The sequence below is a fragment of the Cricetulus griseus genome, chromosome 9 (genome assembly GCF_003668045.3).
Source record: "Cricetulus griseus strain 17A/GY chromosome 9, alternate assembly CriGri-PICRH-1.0, whole genome shotgun sequence".
In the NCBI taxonomy this organism is placed as follows: Eukaryota; Metazoa; Chordata; class Mammalia; order Rodentia; family Cricetidae; genus Cricetulus; species Cricetulus griseus.
In genome coordinates this window covers 19,598,283-19,618,207 of record NC_048602.1, presented here as the reverse complement: position 1 = coordinate 19,618,207, position 19,925 = coordinate 19,598,283, and the positions used below count along the sequence as shown (strand labels likewise).

The 19,925-nt window shown below is 39.4% G+C and overlaps 1 protein-coding gene across 1 annotated transcript; it reads right to left on the bottom strand.

Annotated features, from left to right (window-relative positions):
* Nucleotides 1-1,583: 1,583 nt before the first annotated feature.
* LOC100759458 (zinc finger protein 54-like) lies at nt 1,584-8,221 on the bottom strand. The gene is made up of 3 exons (XM_027433965.2): nt 8,177-8,221; nt 5,930-6,056; nt 1,584-4,002 (listed from the first exon to the last, which is right to left on the bottom strand). The coding sequence occupies exons 1-3, from the start codon at nt 8,204-8,206 to the stop codon at nt 2,084-2,086; spliced, it is 2,076 nt and encodes a 691-aa protein (XP_027289766.1). The 5' UTR covers nt 8,207-8,221; the 3' UTR covers nt 1,584-2,083.
* Between the last annotated feature and the right edge of the window lie 11,704 nt (nt 8,222-19,925).

The following is a 19,925-nucleotide window of genomic DNA, read 5'->3' as shown; positions in this document are numbered from 1 at the left end:
AGCAAAAGGGCTTTTCTCCAGCATTACTTCAAAGAGATGAATGTTTCTTTTATTGGAAGAGAGGCCTTGGCTGCTTCCTGTAAATTCTCATAGGGAAACACAAACCCACAGACAGTAGCAGTCTCCTCTCAAATGCCTTATTCTCAGGATGTCACACGAGTCAATCTCCTCAATGCTTATTTCAAACCTGAAGGAATCTCTGAAAAGACATTTGAAGTGCTGAGTCACAGATGTAAGGGACTGCTCTGCTTCTTAGAGGTGTACTCTCCCACAGATTCTTTTCTGTTTGACAGACCTGCTGGTGTTCATGTCTACACCCTCAATGACAATTCATCCATCATGACAGAATAGAGGCTGGTATCTGAGTTTCAAGTTGGTCCAGGTCTCCCCCTCCCTTTACCTACTGATAAGGAGAGAAAGCGCCTACTGCGCATAATCTACCACTCACTATGCAAGGTACAGTGAGCAGGTGGTCCATGCCCAGGCTTGTCTTCCTCTTCCAGATTGATCCATCCTAGGTCAAGTCCCTGTTACCTACACACAGGAGCCCAGGCATCTCCCCAATGATGATTGGCTCTGGTAATAGGGAAAGAGAGGTGCCAAGCTGGAAGTCCTCAGGGTATACTCAGTAGTAGGGGTATGTGGGGCAGCCTTACTGAGGACACCCATGGCCAGGCAGGAAGGGCTGGAGCAGTGCAGTGGGGTGAGTTGGCCTGCTAGGAGGTCCCTTCTTAGGCTCCTGCAAAGCCAGGGCAGCCTTGCTCCTCAGGAAGAAACTCAAAACCCCAGCTGCTCTGGATGCCCAATCATCCCCAACCTCTTCTGTGCTGCCTGCTCCTAGTTACCCCTCCCTAATCCCAACATCCCACCAACAAGGGAAATAAGTCCCTGGGCAGGTGTTTGTATTCAGGCGTCTATACTGTCCTGCCCTCAGGGTTCTGAGAGGATGTGCCCATAGCTGCAACCACCAAGAGCACTATCTGCACACATTCACTAATTTCCAGGTTTAAAATGAACCTGGCCTACTTTTGATATTTACTTCTTCTTGGCTTATCTCTCCAATAAACAAGAAGACAGCAATCACAAAAGTATATTTTCATATGGCTGGTCAGAAGCATGACTTTTGAGATGCACAGAAAAATTAGAGACAAAATTAATTTTGTCTGCAAAATGATTTTTTGGAGGCAGGACTAATGCAATCCTTGTTGTCTTGGATGTCACTCTGTCCATCACAAAGGCCTCTATCTCAGACAACCCCAAACCCTGTCTCCTAAGTAACCAATTAAAGGCTTGCACTATCATGCCTGGCACTGTTAGGAATCTTTGGATGTTGTAGAAAGATAAATGTTTTTTCACAGCTTTTCCCAGGGTCTGGAGATATCACTTAGTGGTTAAGAACCCAAGCTGCTCTTTTAGAGGACATGGATTTGATTGCCAGCAAACACAGCAACTCACCATTTGCCTTAAACTCGAGCTTTGGGAATTCTGGCCTCCATCTGAAGTAGGAATTCATGTGTCGCACAGTAAAACAAGCAGGCAAAACACACATACACAGTAAAACACATAAGAAGATTTTACTGTAGTAACATTGAGAGAATTTTAATTTGGCATAAACTCTGTGATATTTTCTAAGATTAACCTCACAAAAGGTTAAATAAGGTTTTAATAAGTTTCTTATCTTTATGTTTCTATTATGTATACAGTTGTATTTGTAAGCTTGGAATACCAGAAAATGGCAAGTCACAGTATTTGCAATGGGATTTTTCTCTCCATCTGTTAAGACTTGTAATATGGATAAAGGTTATGTCAGCTTTAACATTTGTAAATTTTCTTTCCAGTATGAATATTCTGATGTGTTCCAAGATATTTCCATCTAATGAAAGATTTGTCACATTTCTGACAACTCCAAGGTCTCTCTCCAGTATGGACCATATGATGTCTTATAAAATGTGACATCTTGGTAAAGGACTTCTAGCATTCAATACATGTATAAGATTTCTGCTCAATGTGAACTCTGATGTATTCTAAATTTGCATTCCTGGTAAAGGACTTGTCACATTGCATACATTTGTAAGCTTTTTCCCTAGTGTGAACTCTGATGTTTTCCAAGATGTGAATCCCAGCTAATGGACTTGTCACATTCCATATCTTTGTAAGGTCTCTCTCCAGTATGAATTCTCTGATGTATATTAAGATGTGAATTCTGGGTAAACGATTTGTCACATTCCATACACTTGTAAGGTTTTTCCCCAGTATGAACTCTCTGATGTGTTTTAAGATCTGATTTCCAGATAAAGGACTTGTCACATTCCATACATTTGTAAGGTTTTTCCCCAGTATGAACTCTCTGATGTTTTCTAAGATCTGAATCACAGATAAAGGACTTGTCACATTCCTTACATTTGCAAGGTCGCTCTCCAGTATGAACTCTCTGATGTTTTTTAAGATGTGAGTTCCGGGTAAAAGATTTGTCACATTCCATACATTTGTAAGGTCTCTCTCCAGTATGAATTCTCTCATGTATTCTAAGAAGGGAGAGCTGGTTAAAGCACTTGTCACACTGCATGCATTTGTAAGGTTTTTCCCTAGTATGAACTTGGTGATGTTTTCGAAGATGGGAATACCACCTAAAGGATTTGTCACATTCCATACACTTGTAAGATTTTTCCCCAGTATGAACTCTCTGATGTGTTCTAAGATCTGAATTGCAGATAAAGGACTTGTCACATTCTCTGCATTTGTAAGGTCTCTCTCCAGTATGAACTCTCTGATGTATATTAAGACGTGAGTTCCGGGTAAAGGACTTGTCACATTCTCTGCATTTGAAAGGTCTCTCTCCTGTGTGAACTCTCTGATGTCTTCTAAGAGCTGAATGCCAGGTAAAGGACATGTCACATTTCATACATTTGTAAGGTCTCTCTCCAGTATGAACTCTCTGATGTATATTAAGACGTGAGTTCCGGGTAAAGGACTTGTCACATTCTCTGCATTTGAAAGGTCTCTCTCGTTCGTGAACTCTCTGATGTCTTCTAAGATCTGAATTGCAGATAAAGGACTTGTCACATTCTCTGCATTTGAAAGGTCTCTCTCCAGTATGAACTCTCTGATGTATATTAAGATCTGAATTCCGGGTAAAGGACTTGTCACATTCTCTGCATTTAAAAGGTCTCTCTCCTGTGTGAACTCTCTGATGTCTTCTAAGATCTGAATTCCAGGTAAAGGACTTGTCACATTCTCTGCATTTGTAAGGTCTCTCTTCTGTGTGAACTCTCTGATGTCTTCTAAGATATGAATCCCAGGACATGTCACATTCCATACATTTGTAAGATCTCTCTGTAGTACAAATTCTCTGATGTGTTCTAAGAAGTGAGATCCGGGTATAAGACTTGTTACATTGCATACAACTGTAAGGTCTCTCTCCTGTTTGAACTCTCTTATGTCTTCTAAATTGTGAATTCCAAGTTGAGGACATGTCACATTCCATACATATGTAAAGTTTCTCCACAATATGAAGGCTTTGGCAGGGTGCAATTCCAGTATGAATTCTCTCATGATCAGTGAGGTAGGAGGCAGTCCTGAAGCATTTCTTGCATTTACCACACTGGTGTGGATATTCTTCAATGTAAACTGGTTGTTGCAAAATCCTGGATGCAGAGCTCAAAGAGTCATCACCTTCCTCCTGCCTGTGCTCTTTCTCAGCAGTGTTGAGTCTCCGATCTTGAGTAAAGTTGGAACTCAAATTTAAGGATTTCTCACAGTCTTTAGTTAGGCAAGGTTCTTCTCCAGTGTACATAATTTCATGCCTCTCTGTGTTTGATGAGTCAACAGAGGCATCCCTGTGATTACTATATGTGTAGTTATTGGAATTTTCTGTAGTTTCACTTGTTCTATAAAGTGCACATGTGGCGGGGTCATGAGGGGCTTTGCCAAGGTCATTACACTGACAAGACTCCTTTTCAGTCTTCACATGCTGATGGACAGGATCACACTTGTAATAGTTCTCTGAAAATGAGTAACTTCAGATTAATGGGCCTTTTTCAATAATAAACATGTGATAAATGACTATCTAAGTTGTTATTTAACATAAGTCAAACTGGAACTCTTGACATTAAAGTTCCCAGTTAGCTGGGCATTGGTGGTGCACACCTTTAATCCCAGCACTCGGGAGGCAGAGGCAGGCAGATCTCTGTGAGTTCGAGGCCAGCGTGATCTCCAGAGCGATTGCCAGGATAAGCTCCAAAGCTATACAGAGGAACCCCATCTCAAAAAACCAAAAAAAAAAAAAAAAAAAAAAAAAAAAAAAGTTCCCAGTTATGGACAGTTTGCAATCACTATAATTGTATGGATTATCATAAACACAGCATGGCAGCCTTCAAAGGTCAGTGATTTAAAACAGATATCTCATAATTCTCAAAATCTCTACCTGGAAATAGATGAAAAAAATAATTGATGATGGTTAATTAGCTGTAAGATACAAAAGACTCAGGGTTTATATTTAGAATACATGTTTCTATCTTTCAATATTTCATCTCAGCAATTAATGAAGCGGAGTGTAATCCAATCCCAGGTTTACAGTATTTATACTTAGTAAATGGATGCAAAGACAATATTCTACCAGAAATCAAAGGCTTTAGCTTGTTTCATCCAGGCCTGTCATGGGAAACTATTGATTATTTCTGTCAGATAGTCTCAGAGTTCCACACACTACTGTGTTTCTTAACTTTCCTCATAGGGTTATTCTCAGGTCCACTCTGACTCCTGAGATTATTTTGCAGAGAATGTATATGCATTCACCATAAACGATGTAATAGGAAGTTATGCATACAAGGAAGGCAATTACAGAATAACATTACGTCAAAGACGGAAGTTAGACTTAAATATTTGAAAAATTATTTGTGTCCAATTTCAGCATAATCATATAAGACTTATTTTTAGTAGTATTAAGTCACCACAATACAGGTGTAATAATGCAGAAGGCCCTCCACAGTCATTACAACAGACAGGATGCATCCTGAGGCCAGGACACTACACAAAGTTAAATGATCAGGAATCATATCAAGTGAAATTGAATACCAAAAAATATTCTCAACTCTGGCTTTCTCTTTCACTTGAAGCCTTCACTGTTCTCTTGCTTATTCACAAGTCCACTCTAGTTGTGGCTTCTCCCGTCTCTTCTCTTTCAAGGGCAATCTCATGCATTCCAGACAGTTAATCATGATTAGCTTTCATGCAATTATACACCAGTACTATCAGGCAGTCCATAATCCATTCCAGAACTTTCAGAAATAATACAGAAATCTAACACAGTAATTGGTTCACTATGACAACATAAAGCAGAGGAACTTAAATAAGTTATCTGGATTGATATTTCTTGTCAAATTCATCAGTATACTTAGGATTTTCCATGTTATGTATCTTGAATTTTTCTCACAATAAAAAACATAGCTATTCACACGGTGGTGGGCCTAGGCCTTATCCCAAAGATATGATAGACTCCAATGAAACCCTACGGAAGGCCTCACCATCCAGTGGGAACAGAAAGGATATGTGATAGGTAGGGTTTTAGTTGAGGGGGGTGGTAGGGGAGGAGGGGAGGGAGAGGGAACTGGGACTGTCATGTAAGATAATCTTGTTTCTAATTCAAATAAAAAAATCTGAAAAAACATGTTTATTGTGATAATAGACAAGAAGCTTTAAGACATGAGTGCAAATGTTATATGCTACTGAGTCTACAGATTAATCTTGGAACCAAAAATAAGTGTAATGCAAATTGGAAAGAGAACCCAAAATAGCTGAAAATTTGTTTCAAATTACTAAATCTGCCTTGTCTTCTCTTTGTTTTTTCAGGACTCCTTAACAGATTTTACAACCTATTGAGTGAAAACAAAGAAAAGTTAGGTTGGGCATTCAACAAGCAAAATATTCTCACCCACAAAGTCCAGGTTGCTGTAATTCTCCAACATCACATCAATGCACAAAGCCCTCTGACCAGAGTCGAGGCATTCCCACTCCTCCTGGGAGAAGTCCACTGCTACATCCCTGAAGGTCAACCCACCCTGAAATAAAAAAAAGTATGGTTTGACCAAGTGCTACTTGGATGTGCTTTCCTGGATAGAAGGACACAGATGTAGAGGAGCTAAGATAATTAATCAAAAATATGATTTCTCAGTACAGTCCCATTCTGTCATGAATGATGTACCTCTGTAAAAACAGGATGAAACACCAGTCTTACAAGCAGTATACATGAAACAGGATAAAATTTTAAGGTCTATTCATGGTTATCTATCTGTTATGGATGTGTTGTTTATGTCACATAGGATCCCATTGTAGATGTCTCTGTTTTAAATGCTGTACCTGTAGATGAGGCTAAAGCACTGACACATATCATTCCTGTCTGTATTTGTGCCTCACATGATTCTATGCTAACAGACTCAGGTTGGATGTTTACACTCTAGGTCCAATGTCACACGATTAATTAGGAAAGAGGAAGGTATAGAAGAATATATGACTGATTTTATTGACAAGAGTTTTGGATTTTTTTCCACAGTAGCATGAATTGTAACAGGAGTACATTCACATATAAGGTAAATAGCCCATGGAGTTAATTTCCTTACAATATTTGGACCAGTATAAACAGAGAAAAATCTGCATCAGCAATATTTGATGCAATCAAATTTTTTTCTAAGGTTATGCATAAGCCAACAGAGACAAATGACAACTTTAGAATTTTTTGAGAATTTCACTTCACTCACAAAGTAATAAAAATTGGGCTGGAAGTTGGTAGCACAGGCCTTTTGTTCCAGCAATCAGGAGGTAGAGGCAGGTGGAACTCTGTGATTTTGAGACCATCCTGGTCTAAAAGATCGAGTTCCAGGACAGTCTCCAAAGCCACAGAAAAACTCTATCTCAAAAAATCACACACACACACACACACACACACACACACACACACACAAAAAAAAAAAAAAAAAAAAAAAAAAAAAGGAAAAAAAAGAAAAAGAAAAAAATTTGAGGGAATTCTAAAAATACATCAAAAATTGTTTAAGGTATAGGTAAGTGAATCCATACCAGTGAAACTTAAAATAAGGCATATATCAAAAATTTATCAAAAATTAAATTAATTTAATACCAAGAAAATAAAATTGCAAATCAACAAATGGGCTAAACAGGCACTTTTCAAAGATAGAAACTCTATTGGCCAATAAACATTGAAAAAGTTCTCAGGATCACAAAAGGACCAACATTGAAATGCAAATTAAAACTAATTGGAAATAGTGACTCACCCGAGACAGAATGTCTGTTATCAACTAAACTGACAATAAAGGTGAGTAAAAAAGCCTTACTCACTATTGATGGAGGGGAGGGTGTAAATTAATACAGCTATTGTGGGAAATAGTTTGGACATTCCTGAAAAAATTGACAACAGAACCAAAATATGACACAGCTATTGCACTCCTGGCCATAAACACAGAGAACAACACACCCCACCACAGAGATATTTATACTCCATCTTTACTGCTGTTTTTGTCATGAAAGGGAAAGTAGTAGAATCAAAGCTTTATCTATCAACAGATGAATGAATGTATTATGAAAAGTGTATACAACTGTACATTTCAGCTGAAGAGAAAAAAAATTGCAGGAAAATGGACAGACCCAAAATGTGCAGTATTAACTGCAGTCATCACTTTCAGAAAGAAATACCATGTTTTTGCTCACATGCATTATCTCCCAATCACAGGTGTATACAGAGACAATGTTAATGAGGACACAGTATAACTTGGAGAAAAGAGAACAGGAAGCTTAAATGACCGGAGACTTATTGCAGATAATGAAAACCAGTTATGGATAAGTTACTTAAGCTAAGAGCTTTTCTAGTTCTAATTTTGTCAATGGTTTTTGGGATTTGGGTGGTGGATAGGTAAATCAAAATATATTCAATTGTGAAATATGAAATCCCATGTGAGGCTCCAGAGCTTCTGTGCCCTGTGAGAACTCTGCCTGTATAGACTACATTGAGTTTTATAATCTTTTGGTCTGCTTAATGCAGTGTCAGATTTATTGTTGTCTGGTCACAGAATTATAATAAAAATTTAAAAATTAGGAGAAGCAAAAAATTAAAACTTTTAATGTATTAGAGTATAACATATTGACATAGAGAGTGAAAAGGATGACTGACCTGAGACATATTTACTGGAGAATTAGCCATTTCTTACTGTTTCACTTCTTTGAGTTTCTCTTTCTGGAACAATGAACACATGGCTTACTTGGCTATAAAAATAAAGGGTCAGAATGTATGAGTAATACTGAAACCTGTCAGTGAAAAATGTCAAACCACATGAAAAGTCCCAAGAAAGAGAATATGATCATTTGTCTGGTCAATGATCCTAAAGAATGGAGATCCTGGAAAGACATTTGACACTTGAAAAGAAAAATCACCATCGAGCATCTTGTTCTCAGAAGAAGTCTCCAGAATTGTTGCTAGTGAAACACAATGTGTCAAAACAAATTTCATGTCCCACTTCCCCCTCCCATTGATCCCTTTCCACTCTTTAGCCAATCCCTCCACCATACCTGTATCCTAAGCTTCTGTTACCTCTGTCCTTCCAGGTCCCCTCTGTTCTGCTGCATAGGTGAGCAGGTCTGGGTGATCAGTGAGCCTTGCACATGAGAAAGAGATTGTTTAGGAAGCCCCTGGATTTCTCACACAGTACTGTGCTCAGTAGATGAAGATAAAACTAAATACAGGAATACACAAATGATTTCCTTACTGTCATGCAATGTCACAATACTGGCAATATTATAAAAACTTTTTAGTTGGCATCTCTTGAATCCAACATCCAATCCTAGCTCAGTCAAAACTGAGTGCGAGAAATGGTACTGAATGATTAGGAAGAGATTATACACTAGTGAGGTTCTGAATTTAATATGAACCAATAATCGTGGAAGCTTACAGCTTCCAAAAGGACACACAGGAAGAAGGCAGAACATCACATGCATTTTTTTCCCTTTGAGGATTTCATTTATTCTGTGGGATCTGAGACTCATGCACACAAGCTCACACACTTGCCAATTAGTTTGTCAAAAAATGCTCAGGAGGAGCAATGGAGACTACAAGGATAGTTCTTAGCCATGGAAACCATACTGCTACAGTTCTGCAACATCCTGTACCATGCCACAGGGAAGGCTCCAGGCATTGCCATTCCTCGTGGAACAAGCCTAAATTCACACCACTGACTGTCAACAGAACATGGAAGAAAACCCAACAGTTGAATACTCATATTGGTGCACAGCTTTAATTTTAGAACTTGGGAGATAGGGCTGGAGAGATGGCTCAGCGGTTAAGAGCACGGACTGTTCTTCCAGAGGTCCTGAGTTCAATTCCTGGCAACCACATGGTGACTCAAAACCACCTTGAATGAGATCTGGTGCCCTCTGCTGGCATGCAGGCAAAAGACTTTAAACATAATAAATAAATAAAAATCTTAAAAAAAAAAAAAACAAAAAAAACTTGGGAGATAGATTTTGGACACAGCAAACACCACAACAAATGAATCACAATTTTATCATGTGTCCATGAACAGAGTGCTTTTCTTGGACCAAGTAGACAAATAAATATAACATTTTTTTCTGATATAGATGAGGTATCATAGTTATTCAAACCATGTGTTTTTACAGCATTTTATACCCCAATGTATTCACATTTCTTTTTCTTTTTCTTTTTTTGTTTTTTTTCGAGACAAGGTTTTTTTTGTGTGTAGCTTTGGAGCCTACCTATCCTGGCACTCACTCTGGAGACCACATTCACATTTCTTTTGTTTTTGTTTTTTTCCCTATTTCCTCTGAAACATGGTCTTATTGTGTAGTGGCAACTCTCCTTGAAGTAATTATGTACACCTTACCAGCCTCCAGCTGACTTCAATGCTCCTGCCTCCACCTTCTGAGTGGTTTAAAGGTCGGGTAGTGCTGGTGCACACCTTTAATACAAGCACCTGGCAGGCAAAGGCAGGGGAATCTCTCTGAGTTTGAGGCCAGCATATTCTACAGAATCAGTTCCAGTACATCCAGGGTTACACAAAGATACCCTGTCTGGGAAAAAACAAAAACAAAAACAAAAAAACTTGTGCTACAGGCCTGGCCATAACACTTTCACGAATGCCTTATTTATACCACAGTGTTCACATGTCTGAGGGTGAAAATTAGTAGTGGATAAAAGTATGATTTTAAAAGATTATGTTTACCAGCACACTGTGGGATTCGAAAAAAATATATATAGTTTCAGATTTAAAGAAATTTTGAGTCGTTCCTCATCTGTAATCTAAAAGCTCTCTGCTAATCCAAGTCTCCATTTCCATGTGTCACTCTCTTGAATGTGGAAGTTTATAATATGGAAATTAGTACGGATGATTGTAAATTTCAATATCCTTGTCATCTCCACCATGGCAAAGAGAATCATGCTTGCAAATCTTCAGATAAGTTCAAATATTCTATTAGATAATTTTTACAAGAATATTTTGGCAATCAAAATATCAACTGAAAATACTAGGCTTATTCAATATGATCTAAAATACACCAAGGAAAAAAACCACAGAAATATCTCGGGCCGGCTTCCTGATGAGCAGCAGAGAAACCGCTCGCACCCCCGCTCCCCTCCCAACCGGGTCCCAGCCCGGTAGCTCCTCAGACCTGGGAGGTTTCAGGCCCAAAGGGCTGGAGTTCCCGCCACTGCACTGCTGACTTTTCCAGGCTGTTCTGCGGGGCCACTGCGGTTCCTGAGTTTTCAGGTCCCTGTGACACCCGCCATGTCCTCTGGACCCAATCTGCGGCATGCAGCTACCTTCCCTGCAGGTCCCTGAGATCCTGGTCGGGTCTTCCTCATCCAGTTCCGGACAACATGGCTCACCGTGTTCAACAGGGAATGGAGGAATTTCCGGTCCCTTCAGCCTGGATCTTTGAAGATCCAGGTCCTCCTCCTGGACACTTGCACTTAAAAAAAAATCCACTTTTAGTCACATGGTTTGTCAAAATCGTCTACAGGGATGGTGGGGAGGCTCGCCTTTCTAGATTAGTTGCCCAACTGCACTCCCCTGATTCTTTTCTTCTGAGTAGACCTTGTCACCGCCCCATTAGGTACCTGTCCCTCCCACTCCATCTCCTGCTGCCTTCCACACAGCTCCAGCTGTCAGGCTGCCTGGAACTACTTTGCATAGACTCTCCATAGGCTTCCTGTCAGCCTAGTCCTTATCTACATCCCGAAGGATGCTGCACCCTTATATATGACCCCATTGTGAGTTCTGAACCTTTCAGATAAAGACAGGCAGCATTCCCTGCTTCACTACCAGCCTCCCGGGCTACATACAGCAAAGGATAACAGGCTAAATTCAGATGACAACTTATGATCAATAACACAAGGGAAGACAAAACGAAATACTGCAATTTGGCCTTGGTGAGACACTATTTAGGAATTTGGAATTTGAAAATATGCCCAAGTTGTGAAGATTCCCAGAGGCCATCAGGGAGACAGACCCAGTGAACTGTAAAAGCAAGGTTTTATTTTTCATCCAACCATGACAGGCACCCAGTCTAGCAAGCTGGATGCAGCAGCCTCCTGAGGGAGGGAAGTTCCTTGTCTACTGCTAGGTGTAAAGACAAGTTACAGGATTACATCAGTAGTTAAGAGTTGGTTTCTGATTGATTGACATTTAGGAACTGTTAGGAGAATTTCTGAAAGTCACATTTTAGCATGAAATACCTGTGTGCTAATTACTCACGTTGGTTGATTGGTGCTTAGAAGAAATATATATATATATATATATATATATATATATATATATATATATATCTTACAGCCTTTTGCCTAGTCAATCCAACAATGGATAGCTATGAACAGAATGTTCTGTGCTTAAGTAAATTGCTCTGTCCTTCAGGATGGGTTTCTCAGCTGGTCTTCTCTGTGTGATGGAATCAGAAGAACAAGCCTGTGTGCCACTGAAGGGATGTGTGTGCTGTAAAATCTAGGGCAAGCAGACAAGGAGCAAAAGCTTCCTTCTTCCATTCCTTTTATGGGTTTCAAATAGAAGATGTGGTCCAGTTTAAAGTTGTATCTTCCAGACTCATGGATATTTTCAAAGACGTGTGACCTCCCACATCAAGATATGGGTTTAAATGTGTAAAATGGACAACCAAAGCAGCCATCACTAGATCACCCCTTTTACTTTGACACACAATCATTCCTATGTCATGATTAGTCTCCAAATGAAAACAAGAAACAGGTCATGATAGCACCTAAACATTTTATAAATATACCAAATAGAATCACAAATGTGTCACATCATTAACCATGTCATAATTACACCTACCATGATATAAATCCCTCTCTTATAAGTACAAATAAGCCTTTTCTCTTGCTCTCTTCCTCCTGCTGTCTTCTCTATGGAGCTGCCATGTGATCCCAGCAAGAGAAGACACCTGCAGCTGGTGTCTGATAAGTCTTTATGGTTGATACTTAAGACTGAGCTAGCATATAAGAAATCCTAGTCAATTGGCCAGCAGCATTGTAAACCTATAGAAGTGTCTGTGTATTATTTTGGGTGACCACGTGGTAGGCAGAACTCAGGCGGCTTGGTGGAAAGCGCCCACGTGTTGGCAGGGCTCGGGTGGCTTTGGCAGAAAGGCTTATCGTTACAGAATGGTGTCAATGAGTGGGATCACCCCACGCCCCGAGGTTCCCAGAGGAAGTGGTGAACCTGCCACTTCGAGGCACCAGGCACTGCAAGCTGCCTTCCTGAGACTAGTCAAGCGGCTGCAGAACCCGGGCAGCTGGTGGTAGTGTTATGAGCTTCCATGTATACTTCACAAAAGCTTATAAAGGGATTTTAGCAGCCAAAGAACAGAGACAAGCAGGACAGGCAAAACATACACAGGAGAGTCATAGGTATCTTCCATGAGATCATGTGAAATAATAAGTTTCATGGGAAAAATATGAAGAATAGATAAATACAGGAGAACTAGAAAGAAACCATCCTTTCTTTCTTTTTTTGTTGTTTTTCAAGACAGGGTTTTTCTGAGTAGCTTTAGAGCCTGGCCTGAAACTCACTCTGTAGACCTGGCTGATCTCCAACTCATAGAGATCCACCTGCTCTGCTTCCCAAGTGCTGGGATTAAAAGCTTGCATTACCACCACCTGGCCAACCAATAGCTTTCTAGTTGGGCTTCTGAATTACTTAATAGAAGAGAAGCCATGTTGGGTACTGGAAACCTGTTTAACTACTCAGTGCTTGTGAAGTCATGAATCTTAGAGAATGAACAGCCACCATTTTACTAAATCAGCATAATCCCTAACAAAAATGTAAACCTTTCCTTATACCCATAGATGAATGTAGTCTTCACCTGTTACCAAGGAAAATTCTTTTTGCAACAGATTGAGGCCAACTGCAAATAAACTACAAGTAACCAAACACAGTGTTCTGGATGCCAGGAAAAATGGTAACACATATAAAACACTCCCGAATATAAGTTGCAAGAAAAAGTTTGGAAGCAGGAGGTATTAAAGTTGTAAGAGCCAGAGGATGAGGAAGTTTGCTCTGAAATTGTGTCTCCTTGTGCATTGTCTGGAATGAATCTCTCTCTCTCTGTGTGTCTTTGTGTCTGTCTTTGTGTCTGTCTTTGTGTCTGTCTGTCTGTCTGTCTCTCTCTCTCTCTCTCTCTCTATATATATATATATATATGTGTGTGTGTGTGTGTCATATAAATGTAATGTATATTATACACATAATATATAATATGCATTATATGTACTCTGTGTATATATTATATGTTGTATATATGATATTTATAATCTATATGTGACATACACACATATATGTGGGGATATTTTATTTTTGCTGTAACAAACAAACAAAAAAGCTAGCCTGAAGATCAGAGGGCAGAGTTAGCTACTAATTAACCATAGAGTTCTAGAGGTCTTACAGACAGACAGGGAGTGATATGGCTCAGCTCAGAGACAAATATAAAGCAGGAGGAGACAGCAGCTCAGGCCCTTTCAGGCTGAAGAGGTGGTGAGGTAAGAAGTGGCTATGGCTTGATCCTCTGTTTCTCTGATCTTTCAGCCTTTACCCCTGTATCTGACTCCAGATTGCTGTTATGAAGACCAATTAAACATCACACACACACACACACACACACACACACACACACACACACACACACACACACACACGGGATTTATTTGAATGACTTATAGGCTGCTGGCCAGCTAATAACAATGGCTGAGGACTGAAAGTCGAAGAATCTAGTCCTCAGTTTATAAGGATGGATGTCTCAGCTGTTCTTCAGTATATGCTAGAATCCCAAAGTAGTAGGCTTCAATGCCAGCAAAGGAATGATGTGCCCCAAAGACATGAGCCAACAAGCCAACCATGAGCAAAATGCTCTATTATTTCCTGTCCTTACAGAGACTTCCAGGAGAATGTGTGGCCTACATCAAAGGTGGAACTTCCAGCCTCAAGATGGTTTTGAAAGGTGTGTGTTTCCCACCTCAAATGTCTGGACTACAAATGGATTCACCCCTATAAACCAAGCAAAAAGTAGCTTTCACAGGTGTGCCCTGCACTTTGGAATTGTAATTCATTGCAGATGTAGTCAAGTTGACAACCAGGAGTAGCCATTACACCAAGTAATGTCAGAAACTACATCTCTAAAATCTCACTAACAGGCCCACATAATATGAGCAGCCCAGTAACAAGTACAATGAACATGCTAAACTGGTTGGGTAAAAGTCCATAAGGCTAGGGCCGGAGAGATGGCTAAGCGGTTAAGAGCACTGACTATTCTTCCAGAGGTCTGAGTTCAATTCCCGACAACCACATGGTGGCTCACAACCACCTTGAATGAGATCTGGTGCCCTGTGCGGGCATGCAGGCAGAAGAATGTATACATAATAAATAAAAAGAAAGAAAAAAGTTTGTAATTAAATCAGCGAGTATACTTTAAAAAACAAAAGCCCATAAGGCCTCAACCCTACAGAGAGAACTACAGGCAACTGGTGAATGCTGAGAGCAGAGGACATGGTCTTCCTCAGGAAGACCACACCAATTGGCTGTCAGCTACCAAATGGTCACTCTTGAAGACATACATAGCAGTGACATTATAATGGCTAGGTAATTTAGAAATGTATATGCATACAGATATTCATATATGTATGTATTAACTGTTAACGAAAAATGAGGCCACATATTTGAAAGATAACAGGGAGGGCATACTGGAGGATTTGTTGGGATGAAAGCAAGAGGACAAATGTCCTGATTATATCACAACGGGAAATTAATAATGTGAAAAAGGAAAAAAAGAACAAAACAAGTGAGCAAAGGATAACAACAATCCAAGCTAAAACCAAACCCCCAAAACAAGTTAAATACCTATCAGGAAATGTGTACTACGACTCCTATATGTCTGCATGTTGCCCTAGATACAATGTCCATCACCAGGAATGGAAATGATACATAATGTTGGCATAAATGGTGGAACAGGAGGAAAAAGCTGTGTTGGGAGGGAGAACTAAAGAACTGAGCTTTGGAATCAGAGTCGATGTTCTTAAAACATAACAAATGAAAGTAAATGAGTGTGTGCCCCGATTGCAGCATGTGATGTGTGACACTCTTCCTTTGGGACAATGGCAAATATCTACTCACTGCAGACAAGGATCCAATCACAAACCAAATGTGGGAGCCAAAATTTTAACTGGGTGAACAACTGAGGATTCTGTTTGTTTTCTCTTTTAGGGTGTTCCTCCTGTCCCGCTCTCAAATCTCCAGGCTGCAGACAGGGCTCAAAGGGAAACTCCACAGCATAGTGCAAACTGAGACTTTTTACAGAAACCAGACCCTGCCATCTGCTCTGATGAATTCCTTTCTCTAATCTTCATGTTGAATTCTCTTCCCCTTTACAGGTTCTTTACAGCTGTATATACCCAACAGAATATTACAGGCAATACAGGAGTTACAATCAAAGGTCACATTCCATTTCTTAAGGAAACGGTAAAAAAGAGTCATCCAAACAACTGGTGTAAAATAAATCTAAATAACTTCTCACAGAGTAAGGAAGCAGTAGATTGCTTTTGGTAAGATTGCCATTTTTACTATGTTGTTCCTACGTATCCAGAGTATGGGAGATCCTTCCATTTTCTGGTATCTTCTTTAATTTCTTTCTTTTAAAGACTCAAAGTTCTTTTGATACAGTTCTTTCACTTGTTTGGTTAGCATTAACCCAAGGTATTTTTGTTGTTGTTGTTTTTTCGAGACAGGGTTTCTCTGTGGCTTTGGAGGCTCTCCTGGAACTAGCTGTTGTAGACCAGGCTGGTCTCGAAATTACAGATCTGCCTGTCTCCCAAGTACTTCGATTAAAGGTGCGTGCCACCAACACCCGGCTTACCCCAAGGTATTTTATGTTGTTTGTGGCAATTGTAAAGGACGATGTTTCTCTGATTTCTTTCTCAGTGCATTTCTTCTGTATGTAGCAGGGCTACTGATTTTTTTTTTTTTTTTTAGTTAATCTTGTTGCCAGCCACATTGCTTAAGGTATTTGTCATCTGTAGGAGTTCCCTGGTAGAGTTTTGTGGGTCACTTATGTAGATTATTATATCATCTGCAAATAGTGAAAGTTTTACTTCTTCTTTTCCAATGTATATTTCCTTGATCTCCTTTTGTTGTCTTATTGCTCTAGCTAGAACTTGAAGGACAATATTGAAGAGATATGGAAAGAGTGGACAGCTTTGTCTTGTTCCTGATTTCAGAGGAATCACTTTGAGTTTCTCTCCATCTAGTTTGATGTTGGCTGTTGGTTTGTTGTATATTGCTTTTATTATGTTTTGATATGTTCCTGTTATCCCTGATTTCTCCTAGACATTTATCACGAAGGGATGTTGGATTGATTCTGTCAAAGGCTTTTTCAGCATCTAGTGAGATGGTCATGTGAGTTTTCTTTATCAGTTTTTTATATGGTGGATTACATTGACAGATATTCGAATGCTGAACCATCCCTGCATCCCTGGGATGAAGCCTATTTGATCACGGTGGATGATTGTTCTGATGTATTCTTGGATTAGGTTTGCCAGTATTTTATTGAGTATTTTTGTGTCAATATTCATGAGAGATATTGGTCTGTAGTTCTCTTTCTTGTTTGTGTCTTTGTGTGGCTTGGGTACCAAGGTTATTGTAGCCTGGTAAAAAGAGTTTGGCAATGACCCTTCTGCTTCTCTTATGTGGAATACTTCGAGAATTGGTGTTAGCTATTCTTTGAATTTCTGGTAGAATTCTGTACTCACTAAAGCCATGTCTCCCTGGGTTGGGAGAATTTTGATGACTGCTTCTACTTCATTAGGGGTTATAGGCTTATTTGAATTGGTTATCTGTTCTTGATTTAATTTTGGTAAATGATATCTAACCAGAAAATTGTCCATTTCCTTTAGATTTCTGAATTTTGAGGAGTACGGGTTTTCAAAGTATGACCCGATGATTCACTAGGTTTCCTCGGTGTCTGTTGTTATGTTCCCCTTTTCTTTTTTCTTTCTTTCTTTCTTTTTTTTTTTTTTTTTGTTTTTCAAGACAGGATTTCTCTGTATTGCTTTGAAGCCGGTCCTAGAACTCACTCTGTAGACCGACCAGGCTGGCCTCAAACTCACAGAGATCTGCCTGCCTCTGCCTCCCAAGTGCTGGGAATAAAGGCACGTGCCACCAACACCCACATTGTTCCCCTTTTCATTTCTAATTTTGTTAATTACATGCTCACTCTCTGCCGTTTGTTAAGTTTGTATAGATGTTTATCTCTCTTGTTGATTTTCTCAAAGAAACAACTCTTTGTTACATTGATTGTTTGTATTGATTTCCTACTTCATACTTTATTGATTTCAGCCCTAAATTTCATTATTTCCTGGTGTCTATTCCTCCAGGGGGAGTTTGCTGCTTTTTGTTCTAGAACTTACGGTTGTGCTCTTAATTCTCTAGTGTGACTATTCTCCAGTTTCTTCATATGGGCACTTAATGCTATGAAATTTCCTCTTAGCACTGCTTTCAAAGTTTCTCATTAGTTTGGGTTTGTTGTGTCTTCATTCTCATTGAATTCTAGGAAGTCTTTAATTTCTTTTTTTATTCCTTGTCCCAAGAATGGTACAATTGCACATTATTCAATTTCCATGAGTTTGTAAGTTTTCTGAAATATGTGATGTTGTTTAAAGAATTCTAACTTTAAAGCATAGTGGTCTGATAAGATACAGGGGGTTATTCCAGGATTTTTTGTATCTATTGAGGTTTGCTATGTTGCCAAGTATGTGCTCGATTTTAGAGAAGGTTTCATGTGGCAGAGAATAAGGTATATTCTTTTGGGTTTGGACGGAATGTTCTATAGATGTCTGTTAATCCCAATTGGGAAGTAACTTCTATTAGTTCCTTTGTTTCTCTGTTAAGTTTCTCTCAGTGGTCCTGTCTAGTGGTTAGAATAGGATGTTATAGTTTCCCACTATAAGTGTGTATGGTTTTATGTGTGATATGAGTTTTAGTAATATTTCCTCAAAAAACATGGATGCCTTTGGGGCATCAATGTTCAGAATTGAGACTTGATCTTGATGGATTTTTTTCCTGGGATGAGTATGAAATGACATCCTTCATCTCTTTAGATTGATTTTAGTTTAAAGTCTAATTTGTTAGCTATTAGGATTGCTATCCCCGCTTGTTTCTTGGGTCCATTTGATTGGAAAATCTTTTCCTAACCCTTAACTCTGAGATACCATCTGTCTTTGCAGTTGAGGTGTATTTCTTTTATGGAGCAAAAGGAAGGATTCTGTCTTCTTATTCATTCTGTTAGCCTGTGTCTTTTTACAGGCGAGTTAAGACCATTAATATTTAGGGATATTAATGACCATTGATTGTTCTTTTTTTTTTTTTTTGGTTTTTTCGAGACAGGGTTTCTCTGTGTAGCTTTGGAGCCTATCCTGGCACTCACTCTGGAGACCAGGCTGGCCTTGAACTCACCGAGATCCACCTGCCTCTGCCTCCCGAGTGCTGGGATTAAAGGGGTGCGCCACCAATGCCCGGCTGATTGTTCATTCTTGTTTGTTTTTGGATTTGGTGGTGGTGGTGGAATTGTGTGTGGATTTCCACTGCTTTTTTCTTTTGCCTGTTGGTAAATGGGGATTATCTATTGCCTATGTTTTTCTGATTGTAGTTAACTGCCTTGGGTTGGAGTATTCCTTCCAGAACTTTCAGTAGGGATGGATTAGTGAATGTGTATCATTTAAATCTGGTTTTGTAATGGAGCAACTTGTCTTCTCCATCTATAGTGATTGAAAGCTTTGCTGGGTGTAGTAGTCTGGGCTGGCATCCATGTTCCCTTAGTGTTGGTAGAATATCCAGAACCTTCTGGCTTTCAGTGTTTCCATGGAGAAGTCAAGTTTAATTTTGATAGGTTTGTCTTTATATGTTACTTGTCCTTTTTCCTTTGCTGCTCTTAATATTCTTTCTTATTTCTGTATGTTTGGGGTTTTGAATAATATGTGTTGAGGGGACTTTATTTTATGGTCCACTCCATCTTGTGTTCTGTAAGCTTCTTGCACTTTCATTGGCATGATTTTCTTTAGGTTGGGAAAGTTTTCTTCTACGATTTTGTTGAATATGTTTTCTGCACCTTTGAGGTGGGCTTCTTCACTTTCTTTTCTGTTATTCTTAGGTTTGGTCTTTTCACGGTGTCCCATATATCCTGGATATTTTGTGTTAGGAATTCGTTGGACTTAAGATTTTCTTTGGTTGATGAATCTATTTCTCCTAGTGTATCTTCAACACCTGAGATTTTCTCTTCTATCTCTTGTATTCTGTTGGTTATGCTTGCATCTGTAGTTCCTGAACATTTACCCAGCTTTTCTGTTTCCAGAATTCCCTCAG

Coding starts and splice junctions, on each gene's coding strand:
- LOC100759458 (XM_027433965.2), bottom strand. CDS start 8,206: ATGGCTAATTCTCCAGTAAATATGTCTCAG. Junction 6,057..8,176: donor CTCCAGTAAATATGTCTCAG/GTCAGTCATCCT, acceptor TTTTTATTTCAG/GGTGGGTTGACCTTCAGGGA. Junction 4,003..5,929: donor CAGCAACCTGGACTTTGTGG/GTGAGAATATTT, acceptor ACTCATTTTCAG/AGAACTATTACAAGTGTGAT.